We start from the raw sequence: 13,253 nt of genomic DNA on the forward strand, positions 1-13,253 counted from the left end.
CCTTTTTAACAAAATGCAATTCGAATGACTACAACCAAAAACCATTCCATTGTCCATGATGGTTTCCGCAGATGTTGAGTCTTCCACCGTGGTTACTTTTCCAGGCAAGCAAGTGGAAAATTCATCAGGACCTCTGATACCTGATAGTCTTTGCATGGAAAAAAGAAAAATAAAAACGTCTTGTAATCTGGAGTTTTGGAAAGGAAAATCACATTACACGAAAAGCACGTTTGAAGCTTCTGTCTTGAAGTTAAGCCCCCCCCCCCCCGATAAGATTCAACCGCGGCACGTTAATTCGGGTGTGCCTGGACGCGCATCTTCCAATCAGATACGAGCGCACAGAGAATTGGAGCGAGCGCAAAATCCACGCCAAAGTTCCTTCCTTGATGATAGTTAACGCATAAGCACTGTGAGGATGTGAGTGGTGATTTTATGACTTTGGTCAGGCTCGGCAATATGCGCGTCGGTGGCGGCGCCCTGCTGCGGAGTGGTTGGACTTGCTCGAGGAAACAGAGGAGGGCGGTCATCAAAGCGTGACGGCAAACGCGATTTTGTCGCTCTGTCGACTGTTTCATTCCCGGCTGTGCGTCGGACGCGAAGTCTGTATTGCGAACCCCCACACACCCCCACCCACCCCGCTGTTGAACAACACCTTCGCGCATTCTAAAGTCCGCTTCGGTGATGCCATGCCACGGAAACACAGCGGAGATGAAGGCGCCACCGGGCTCTGGATGAGGACCTCGCCGGGCCACCACCGCGCCGAAGGCTACGGCATGAAAGATGTCGAATCCGGGCGGAAGATGGTGAACAGCGCGGGAGACGGCTTGCTCTCGGCCTGCAACGCCGTCGGCGCCCCCGGTTCCGACAGCTTGCGAGAGAAGCAAGGAGCCCGGCTCAGCTTGCTCGGCAAGCCGCTCATATACAGCGCGCAAAGCGGGCGCAGGAATGTTCGCTACCGGCGGCTCCAAAACTACCTGTACAACGTGCTGGAGAGACCAAGAACCTGGGCCTTCATCTACCATGCATTTGTGTAAGTTTCTCTTCTTCTTTTATGCGCACCTGTTGATGCTGCTTCTATTGTGCTGCATGGGCAACATTGCGCCCTCGCCACCAATGTAAGCCGTCTGCTGTATTTTCTTCCTTCCTCTAAATGAGTGACGTTCTATTTCAGTTGCATTTGATGCATACCTCGTTTCGAAAAATGGCAAACTTTTTCAAGTCGTAATTAAGGGTTGACGGGTGGGGTCATGCATAGTGTAGAAGAACCATCACTGTTGGAGTGCCTTCTGTTTTTCGTAACTTCGCAGTTCCCGTGAATGAGCGAAACTGATGGTTGGAGCGACGCGACTGTTAAGAGGAAGGAAGTTGTCACACGCTGCGAGTGAAGCTGCATTGCGAGCGCGTGTTAGCGTGTGTGTGTGTGTGTGAGAGAGAGAGAGAGAGAGAGAGAGAGAGAGAGAGAGAGAGAGAGAGAGAGAGAGAGAGAGAGAGAGAGAGAGTGCGCGCGCGCGCGCACGTCGAGAGATTGAGGTCTGTGCACAACACGTGTGAGGCGAATAAAACATGAGGCGTACGTGTACAGAATATACTGAACAAAGGCAACCGCATTTGGGAGGCCGAACTGGCTTTGATAGATTCTTTGCACTTGCTATGTCTTCACATGGTACATCGCTGAATGATTTAATAATAATTAATACGTTTTCACAAGCAACTTTATGGGTGTTTAAGACAAGATGGTAGTGCAGTGGTGAGAAATAACGATCACATTTGACTTTACAGATGTCTGAAGTATCTGTATTTGAGTATCTATTTTTTGACAGTTTTTTTTGCTTTCACTCCTTACACGTATCTTTACTTTTACTCCTTATCTTGTCAAAATAGGATTATTTTAAAAACCATACCATGCCATTTTATTGATATATAGCACATTTAAAACAATCCAGTTGAACCAAAGTTCTTTCTGTGGTGTAAGTCTAAAAGGACAGGAAAAGAAAACTCCAAATCATACATAGAAACCGCACTTGTTGACAGACGTAAAAGAGAGCATTAACAACAACTGCGGTTGAGATCTTTGTTCTGAAGAGAAAAGAAATAAAACCACAGACAGCAGCAACGGAAAGCATTCACGGCAATGATGCAACTGCAGCAGATGGGCAGCAGTAATATTCACTTTCTTCAATGGGTTGATGTTTATTTTGTACCAAAATGATTGGTGACTTATACACCTTGTGTTTATGCCACCCTATCACTGGGTGGTAACGTTCAACAATTCTGACTGAACAAACACAAGTGTATTTCTTTCAATGTTTTCATTGACAATTTCTTTTTCTGAAGTTCACTGCCGTAGCGATGCTTTGGTGACTAGCATAAACGAGTGTGATAGCATAAACGTTGAGCCAGCCCTAAGTCATCCTTAAGATGTTCATGTTGGTGATGTAACTTCAGAAAGGAAGGAAAGTATTTAGTGGTCCATTTTTTTTGTTGTGCAAAGTATTCAATGCGAGTATTGTACATCATTGAGAATAGACTGTGAATTCTTGTTGGTTTTTCTACTTCAGTATTGTTTGGTGTTTACTTTGAAGTCAAGAAGTTAAGTCAGTTCTATTTTTACCAATCTGTACTTCTGCACTATAAAAACACAACTTGTATTTTGGGGGGTGCTGAGCTAAAACAGCAATTTAATTTGGAACAACTTCATTATTATTGTTATTATTATTATTTTACATTTATGGGAACAATGTCAAATTTATTAAACTTTGGAACTCCATGTGTAGTGATACCTCAAACTAGTTGGGAATAAAAGGATGCAGCAAAAAAAAAGAAAGAATTAACAATTGTGCACCCCCCACCCCCAAAAGTGTCCCCCTCGTGACATGGAAAAAAAATTGAAATATGTTTCTCATTAGAAGGAGAATGACAAAGTTTCTCGTTCGAATGAGAAACATCTTTACCTGCGAGCGCTACACATGATAAGCTGGCCAATGTAGTAACCGTTGTCCCCGAAAGGGTTAATGTCCAGTATTTTAACTCACTGCTTAGTTGTCTGCCTTTTGGTTGATGGTACAAAGGGAGTGACACAGACCGAACAAGCAGAGGACTAGAAATACTGTATTAGTATTCGGCTTATTGTTTAGGGTCACAGGGCAGACAGAGATGTACAGCCATCCGCGCTCACACTCACACCTTGGGACAATTTAGAGCAGTGGTCCTCAACTAGAAATGCTGTCGGTCCACTTTTTTTTTTTATAAGACCAAGGTCCGGTCCCATGCACGGTGGTCATGGGGAGCAGGGCTATATGCCCATTTAGTATGGTCAAGCCAAGCTTATACAAATCAACACTCCTCACAACCAAACAATAATGGGGTGCATGAAAATAACAATTATTCACCTTGCCAGTACACAGCAAATAATGAGAGGTATTGTGTTGAGGCAGATGAACTCTTTTATTTTGTTAAGTTGTGCCTGCTTAATAATAGAAATAGCCCTTTTAGGGAAATAAGACATTTTTTACTTAAACTTTGTTAAACAGTAGTTGTCTTTTTTTCCCTTAATTTAACAAAAGCAAGTCAAAATACTAATTTTACCAAAATAAATACTAAAAATGAAAACAAAAATATTATTTTCATTTGTACAATTCCCCTTTTCACATCCCCTCTGAAATCATTGAAAAATATATCAGAAGATGAGTTAAGAACCATTTTAAATACTGACACAAGGGAGCAAAGGAATGTGCAGTGCTGTTCTTCCACTAAAGGTGAATGCAATGTCTGAGCATGAAAATACTATTTGAGGACGCCATTGGGATGTTCATTTAACATGTTGCGGTGTTCTGCTGTTAAACAGCTGCAAAGATCCCCGGTAGACGGGAGCAAAACTGCACACAATCGAAACGTCCCGCGATTTGTCTTGTCTAATTTGTCTGTGTGTGGCTCTCCTGTGCTGAAGCTGTGAGCACACTGTGGCGTCGCGCATGCGTCTGTTTCCTGACACAATCATGCATTTTGAACGCGTGACGCTGATGTATGGGCACACCTTAAGTTCAGAGGAGCCAATCAGCGCATCGTTATCGCCGACATGCCCCCGTCTCCAGTTCGTCAAACATTGTACACACACAGAATCGTGCTGCTGCGTCCTCTGCAATAATAATAATAATAATAATAATAATAATAATAATAATAATAATAATACATTTTATTTGTGGGCGCCTTTCTAGAAACTCAAGGACACCTTACAACAAGCAGTTAAAATCACGAGTACAATGTTAAAAACAACATCAAATAAGATAAGAAAAAATACAACAAAAATAAATAAATAAATAAAATAATGGCTTTATGGTCTGAGTGAATAGGCTTGTCGAAACAGATGTGTTTTGAGGCTGGATTTGAAATGTGTTAGTGAGTCTGAATTACGAAGGTCAGCTGGGAGTGAGTTCCAAAGCTGGGGAGCAGAGCGACTGAAGGCTCTATTTCCCATGGTGACGAGGCGAGCAGGGGGGACAGAGAGGAGGACAGAGGAGGAGGAACGAAGAGAGCGGACAGGCGTAGGAATATGGATGAGGTCAGATAGGTATGGAGGGGCTAGGTTATGAATGGATTTGAATGTGAGGAGCAGGATTTTATATTGAATGCGGTGTAAAATGGGGAGCCAGTGGAGATGTTGGAGGACAGGTGTAATATGGTTTATGTATGGTGTGAGTGTGATAAGATAAGATAAGATAAGATAAGATATCCTTTATTCGTCCCACGCTGGGGAAATTTACAATAATGCGGGCGGCTGAATTTTGGACCAGCTGAAGCTTATGAAGGGTTTTTTGAGGGAGACCAAACAGAAGGGAATTACAGTAATCGAGACGCGAGGTGACGAGGCTGTGTACAAGTATAGCAGTGGACTGAGGAGTGAGAGAAGAGCGGAGCCGGTGGATGTTTCGAAGATGATAATATGCAGAACGAGTGATGTGGTTGATATGTGAGGTGAAGGAGAGGGTGCTATCAAGGATGACACCCAGACTCTTGACCTGAGGGGAGGGGGAGATGGAAGAGCTTTCCAAGGGAATGGAGAAATTGTTTATTTTGTTTAGAGTGGATTTAGTGCCAATGAGGAGGAATTCAGTTTTATTGCTATTCAGTTTGAGGAAATTTGAGGTGAACCAAGATTTTAATTCCTGCAGGCAGTTGGTTAGAGAGGATGGTGGAAGTATGGTATTAGGTTTGGTAGAGATATAGAGCTGTGTGTCATCCGCGTAGCAATGAAAGTGAATGTGATGTTTCCTGAAGATATTACCAAGGGGAAGAAGACAGATTAGAAATAGCAATGGGCCAAGGACAGAACCCTGAGGAACACCTCAAGTGAGGGGAAAGGGGTGAGATCTAAAACGTTTGAGCTGCATAAACTGGGTGCGGTCAGAAAGATAGGAGCGGAACCAGGAGAGGGGGATGCTGGTGATGGCAATGGAGGAGAGTCTGTCGAGGAGGATGGAGTGAGAGATGGTGTCAAAGGCTGCACAGAGGTCAAGCAGGAGGAGGATGGCGAGTGAACCGGAGTCAGCAGAGAGAAGAAGGTCATTGCATATTTTGAGGAGGGCAGTTTCGGTACTATGGAGGGGACGGAATCCAGATTGAAATTGTTCGTAGAGGTTATTGGAGGAAAGATGGGTGTGAAGTTGAGCAGCTACTGTTTTTTCTAGAAGTTTGGAGATGAACGGAAGGTTTGATATGGGACGAAAGTTGTTCAAGTCGGAGGGATCAGAGCCAGGTTTCTTCAGTATGGGAGTGACAGCAGCAGTTTTGAGATTGGGATGGTACAATGCCAGTAGAGAGGGAAGTTTGAATAATGTTAGTGATGAGAAGGGAGAGGGCCGGGATAGAAGCTTTGACTAAAACAGTAGGGAGAGGGTCAAGCTGACAAGTAGAGGATTTAGACTTCTGGATTAAGATGGAGATTTGGTGGACAGATGGGGATGTGAATGCAGAGAATAGGTGGGTAGGAACCGGGGAGAATGGAGAAGGAGGGTTAGGAGCAGCTGAAGGGGTGAGTTGCTGGTGGATAAGTTGGATTTTGGATGTAAAAAATCAGTGGAATAGAGATGTGAGGGAAGAGTGTCAGCAGGTTTAGTGAGTTTAGAAATGAGTGAAAAGAGTGATCTGGGGTTGCCTTCATTGGAACTGATTAATCCAGAGTAGAAGATTGATTTGGCTTTGGATATTGAGTCCTTGTAATGGAGAAAGTGGGTAGTGTACATTTCTTTATGAATGGGGAGTCCAGTTTTTCTATATAATCTTTCAAGTTGATGGCGTTTTGATTTAAGTTGTCTGAGGGTAGGGGTAAACCAGGGTGCTGTTTGGTTGAAGGAGACAGTTCGGGTTTTGAGTGGGGCCAGGATATTGAGAATGTTATGGAGATTTGTATTGTAGTGTGTCAAAAACTCATCTGTTGTAGAAAGACAATCAGTACTGGGGAGGTTGTTGATAAGTGATTATAAATTTTCCGGGTTAATGTCCTTGATTTTACGGAAATGTATAATGCGTTGTGGGTTGGATTTGAAAAATGACAGGTTAACATTGAATGAAAGCAATAGATGATCTGTGTATGGGAGGAGATCGGTTTTACAGTTTGTTGGTGATAATCCAATACAGCAGATCAAGTCCAGAATATGTCCTTTACTTTGTGTGGGAAAGTTGACATACTGTTGAAAACCAAAACTGTCCAGACAGGAGGTAAAGTCTTTGGTGAGTGAGTTTTTGATATTGTCCATTAGTATATTAAAATCTCCTAAGAGAATCACATTTGGTGATAGTGTATACAGATGAGTGAGGAGTGTAGTAATGTCAGTGATAAAATTCTTGTTTGGTTTTGGTGGACGGTAAATAGTGGCAATCAGTGTGGGAGTTGATCCAGAGAGCTGTATAACTGTAGCTTCAAAAGACAAAAAAGCAGGCACATTTACAGGTGCAAATTTCCAATCCTCGCGCAGAATCATCGCGAGGCCGCCTCCCCTCCCAGTCGTGCGCGGCACAGCGTGATAAACAAAGCCCGGTGGAGTAGCTTCATTAAGAGTACCATAATCATTTGGCTGCTGCCAGGTCTCAGTCAGACACAGAATGTCAAACTCACGGTCTGTCAGGAGGTCGTGGACGAACTGGCCCTTGCTCGTAAGGGAGCGGATGTTCAGTAGGCCAACGTTGACAGCAGTGCAGCTGCGAGCGACCGCGATGCTATCCGACCTCGGGACGCGTGTCAACACAGAGGCATCCGCACGGCGTCCGGTGTTCTTCCGTGGGCGGCGAGGGGTGGACCAGAACGACCTGATGGAGCTGGAGTTGTCGTATTGATAGTTTCGGCGTGAGCCCCGGTGAGTGCACCTTCGCCGGGGCACGTAAAGGATGTCCGGGTGTTGGAGCAGAGCAGGCGGTGGTGGACCGTGTGGATTAAAGTTGAGTTTGAGCTCAGTGGCTGCATATTGGTGAAGAGCTTCCAATGAGTGGTGGAAAACACACAGAGCGAACCAGCAGAAAGCAAGCCACTCACAGCTGATCGACATAGCTGGACCGGAGTAATGAAGTCGGGAAGCAGCAACAGGTAGTAGGTAAGCTAACCGCTAGCTGCAACTCAACGACAACTCAATACTTGATGACAGGTAATGACAGTTCGGCCGATCGAGTGTGGATTGATCATTGTTCACTCGGTGACCATAAAAGCAGGTCGACATAAAATATGTCGGCTATAAAAGATAAAAAAATGACATAAAAATGGACTTAAAAATCAAAAAATCACGGGGAGTAGCGGCATCCAAAATTCGCCAGCGTTCACTCCGGAAGTGTGTGCAATGTCCCGTACTTTCACTTTCACTTTGTCAGAGATTTTCTCGGACAAAGTTAAAGAAACGACTCGGCACACAGGAAAATTGTCTTCAATATCGGCGGGAGCGCACCTCTGAGAGCGAACGACGGTTGTTGCTCCGCAATCACACTCGGCTCCCTCTCCGCCGGTTCGAACTTTTATTGCAAAATACAAGAAAGACTTTGCCCCAGAGATTAGCATACCGCACCCCCCCGGTCCGGCCCCTCGGTAGTGATCTGATCTACCCGAATACACAAGTCACAGACTTGGCTGATGACTAATGTCCACCTGGGCGCGACAGCTGTTCCCAAACTGTCTTTTGGTATTCAACAACTCTTTGTTCCCAATTTGTTTATTCCCACTCTGTGATTGAATCTAGCCTTGGCCCCCCTTGCTTTGACGTGATTACTCAAGAAAAAGGCCCTCCGCCCAAACGGCCGACACCTCTGCGCTGAGCATGTCCAGACATGCCCAAATTAACCGAAACTTTAAACATGATACAATTTTGCTCATAGATTCTTCTAACACACTTTCAATACATCTGTTCGTGCACGCGAATAATACAACGGATAATTTTAACAAGCGATCGCGGTAATGCGCAGATTATAGTCCAAAAATAGAAAATGTATATAGTAAAAATCACTTTATAATTTATTATTTTATACAATTTGCCGAGGGTCCGGACAGAGGAGGCCCGACAGAGGAGGTCGGCTGTCCTGACAGAGGAGGTCGGCGGTCCGGTCGTGGATCGCGGTCCGCCAGTTGAGGAAGAGGGATTTAGAGTATTCTATTAACATGCCATGCATGTTTTTGGAATGTGGGAGGAAACTGGAGAACCCGGAGAAAACCCACGCAGGCCCGGGGAGAACATACAAAAAGCCGGGGCCGAAATCAAACGGATTTGCACTGTAAGGCCGATGTGCTAACCAGTCATCCACCGGGCACCCTCCATCATTTATTGCCTGCTTAATTCCACTCATAAATGGAAGAGAAGAAAAGGGTGAGACTGGCTTTCAAAAAAAGTGGTACGCAATTTTGTACTTATAGTTGGCTGTTTTTTTCCCACGACCCACCAGTTGATGCACAGCAGCCTACGCCCCCCCCCCCCCCCTGCTCCCTTTAGTGCTGGGCAACCAGGAAAAAAAAATTCTGTCACGATATTGTCCATTTTATGTCACGATGATATAAATATACCACGTTGTATTTTCAAGTAGTTTATTGAAAATCATACAACTTCACTATGACTGCTTATCCTTTCTCACTTTATTTTGAGGTGACATTCAACCAAACTGTCTCAAATGATTCATGCCTGCAGTTGTGCTGTGATATCAAATGATCAAATGTAAACAGAAACAAAGTACCATACATTCTGCACTATAAGGAACACCGACAAGTCTTCCATTTTCTTAAAGTCCTTAAAATCCGGTGCGCCTTGTGTATGGTCATTACGGTAATATGTCGACCTTTGCTGGAGACATCTTACAATATTAGAACTTGCTGTTGGTTCAGTGAACTTAAATAAGTTTTTGTTGCAGCTCTGAAAAAGGAGAGCTGTGGTGTTGTGCTTTTAAAACACACACTTTATTAATGGTTTTCACAGTTTCTACAAATACAGGTACAGGGTACGTGTTTGTCCGTCTCCGTGCCTTCTTTTCTTCCGTTTGAATTAACAATTCCTTCAATGAAACTACTAAATTGAAAATAATGCATCAAAACAGAAAATCAAGCGAGGAAATCACAAAATAAATTCTATAGCCCCCCTACAGAATTTATTTTGTGATTTCCTCATCTGTGAAAACAGTACACAACAAAGGAATAAATAACAAACACTTCTGACACAGTCCAGTCTCCTAAATTTTCCTGACATCCAATCGTTTTGTTGGAGCTACGCTCAAGGAAATGGTAAAATAAATTCTATAGGGGTGGGGGCTATAAAATTTATTTAGTTATTTCCTCGCTTGATTTTCTGTTTTGATGCGTTATGTTCAATGTTCGTGATTTCATTAAAGTCAACATTAAATTAGGTTTTTCGGAGGCGGTCATGAATGCCTCTTGAGTCCAACGGAAGGAACGTAGCTACATCTAGTGGATGCATTGTAGATTGCGTCTTATACGCCAGTGCGTCCAATATATTAAAAAATAGGCCATTCATTGAAGGTGCGCCCCATAATCCAGTGCGCCTTTTAGTGCGGAAAATATAGTACTCCCAATATTTGTGCACAAATGTAGACAGCAATCTAAATAAAAGGCATAAAAATGGAATGAAAATAAATTCAAAAAAGAGAGAAATACTGTAACGTAATTTTGAGAACATTTATTTTGCAGATCTCAAAAGTCCAAAAGCAAAACTACTAAGTACTACTGTATTGTGAAAACAAATGTAATATTGTAAAACAAACTTATACAAATACAAAAATGTATTGTAAAACAAACACATATGTATTATTTGCGCGGCCCGGTAGTCCAGTGGTTAGCACGTCGGCTTCACAGTGCAGAGGTACCGGGTTCGATTCCAGCTCCGGCCTCCCTGTGTGGAGTTTGCATGTTCTCCCGGGCCTGCGTGGGTTTTCTCCGGGTGCTCCGGTTTCCTCCCACATTCCAAAAACGTGCGTGGCAGGCTGATTGAACACTCTAAATTGTCCCTAGGTGTGAGTGTGAGTGTGAGTGGTTGTTCGTTTCTGTGTGCCCTGCGATTGGCTGGCATCCGATTCAGGGTGTCCCCCGCCTACTGCCCGGGGACAGCTGGGATAGGCTCCAGCACCCCCCGCGACCCTAGTGAGGATCAAGCGGCTCGGAAGATGAATGAATGAATGAATGTATTATTTGCATTCAACATACCATATTGTTATTCTCCCTGCTCATGGACTATTTGACTATTGACCTCGTCGTGTTGTGCGTTTTGCACTCTCGGTACACCTGCTTTTTGTAAGTACGCTTTTGGTTTTGTGATTTGGCTTTTGCTTGCGTGTATTTGGATACTTTGTTTTCGTTTGTATTCGCGGTCTTTATTTTTCTCCCTTGCCTTTTGTGCAAGCGCTTTTTGTTATTCGTTAATGTTCTCTCTGGTCCCTGTTTGACCAGCGCTTTATGTTACCTCTTTATCGGTGCGATTATAAGCATTAAAACCTATTTTTGTTTCGGAGACCTTGTTTACGTCTATGTTTTTGGGATCCAGACTTTCCTCGGCTTGTCCGAGTCGTGACAATATGCATAAATATGCAATTGTGTGTAGTTGTTTGTTGAACTGTTTTTTTACTTAACAAACAATGTACCAATGTACATGTTCTTTCTACATAAACAATATTTACATCCAATATCTGCCCATGTGATTTTTATTTGACCCTGAGCAAACAGTAATGGGCTAAATAAGCTTCTTGATATAATAAAATCAACAGACCTTAAGTAATGCAGAGTTGCCTTATGAAGTGACAACCCATGCAAATGGGCTGGAGTCTGAACGGATACAGAACAGTGTGAGCGTCACCCAACAGGTGACAGGAGAATGGCACCCACATCAGGCCAAAGCCTTACCGGCCTTAGTGTTAAGTGAGGACAAAGTCAGTGCAGCTATCGCTACACACATGCATTTTTCAGTCAATATTTTTCTCACTGGAGTGAACAAAAATATATCATAACAATTTAAATCTGGAAGATATGATATCAAAATGATAGCGTAAATAATTCAATCACAGAATACGCATTCCTCATGGAAGTTTGGTAAAATAAATCTCTGCTCATCTGTAAACTTCACCAGAAAACAATCTTTTAACTATAATGCAATAACACTGTTTTTAAGATTGTGAGCACGTTATCTTGATACATGAGCGTAGACCAGCGAAGACAATTTTTGAGATGCTTCTATAAAGTATGTCAAGTTTGTTTGCTCTCAAAATTAGGGGTACTCATCATCTGGTCCAACAGCCGCCTATTTGTGGCCACTGAGCTATTTTGAACTCCCTCACACACATGCACACACATGCACGCACATACACACGCACACACACGCACACACACGCACACACACTTACTAGTACTCCTTTTTGGAGGGTTGACACTTTTTTTTTTAATGTCAGAGTAGTCCAGCTCATTTTTTATTCATATGTCGACAAAAATGTAAATATGCCCGTAACTGCTTCGAGTGCAATGTTACCTCATCCCATTTTCTGAATTTCTAAAGCATTTCTCTTTTTTTTAAAAAATCATTCGGGGTAGTGCTTCCTAACCATTTGTTGCCTACCAAATACGCAGCTTGCTAATGTTTCACCGTTTTCCCACTGTGCCCACCTGCCGGTGTGCCGCTTGGAAGATGAGGCAGGATCAGTAGCATCTCCCTCCACTGAAAAGATGTGTCAGCATTTGGCTACAATTTGCTCTCACATTTTTCTCCCCACGCTCCAAGTCATTTTTTTCACCCCACAACATTTCCTTATCATATGCCATTGTTCTTCACGACATTCTCACCGTGCTACAAGTTAACAAGTTGTGAAGAGTGAAAGTGAGATGAGACTGAGCCAATCAAATCTCAGGCAAAATGAGGACGAATCGAAGGTGGTGTCTCACGCGGATGCATGACTTTCTTGACATTGTGCAGGCTACCCCATTCGTAGGATTTGTTGAACACTGGTTTACAATTTTAGTTACCGGTAAGTAAATAAATACGAATACAAAAAGAACATTCGGCCAGGTAGGCCGGGAATATTTCTCAATTGCCACCCCGCCCCTGCTTGAATAGCTTCTTTCATCCTTGTGGCAGTGAGCTCAAGTGGGCGTTTCCCAAGCAAGAGTTCTGTTGCGATCATGTCGAAGTGTACTTGAGCAAGATACTGAACTAGTCGCTCCTGATGCTGCGTCATCATTAGGCGAACGTTGTAACAGTGTAATGTGCTTTGAGTACTCAAAGTAGAAAATCACTCTAAGTGACAGGCCAATTCCCAATTCCCATTCTGCACTTTAGTGCATCTGCATTGAATGTTGAAAGTATAATTTACCATGCTGACATGATAATTGATGCGGCTGAAAACAACATTTCCACAAGCATCACAGTTTAGTTGCGCTGGAACATAAAATCCTGATTCCAGCTTGTGTTTTATGCTCACCCAATGCCCATCACGACAAGGAATAAACTATTTTGTTCACAAATCGCCAGGCAGAACAAGTGCTATGGTACAAAGTGTGGCCAAAAAAGTGGTGCACCTTATTAAATTATGAAAACGGTACACCTTGGCGTAAAGGTCATGAATAATCAACATGTTTGGGCCCTTTTCTACGATTTCAATCAGTGACTGCTGGCAAACCTTTTGCGGAGGGGCTTGAACAAATAAATGAATGAATGAATGAATAAATAGAACTAACATTATCATTCTATTTTCATATTACTAATATTGTTATCAGTTATTTCATATCATGTCCAACAAGA

The 13,253-nt window shown here is 43.1% G+C and overlaps 1 protein-coding gene across 5 annotated transcripts in view; it reads left to right on the forward strand.

Annotated features, from left to right (window-relative positions):
* The first annotated feature begins 275 nt into the window (after positions 1–275).
* Positions 276–13,253, forward strand: part of LOC127612980 (potassium voltage-gated channel subfamily KQT member 5-like) — a 192,063-nt gene continuing 179,085 nt past the window's right edge. For all 5 annotated transcript variants that reach the window (XM_052083850.1, XM_052083846.1, XM_052083848.1 and 2 more), the window contains exon 1: positions 276–1,030. In XM_052083850.1, coding sequence (XP_051939810.1) covers positions 687–1,030 — 344 coding nt within the window. In that variant the 5' untranslated portion in view covers positions 276–686. The remainder of the gene's footprint in view (positions 1,031–13,253) is intronic.

This window comes from Hippocampus zosterae, chromosome 13 (assembly GCF_025434085.1).
Source record: "Hippocampus zosterae strain Florida chromosome 13, ASM2543408v3, whole genome shotgun sequence".
In the NCBI taxonomy this organism is placed as follows: Eukaryota; Metazoa; Chordata; class Actinopteri; order Syngnathiformes; family Syngnathidae; genus Hippocampus; species Hippocampus zosterae.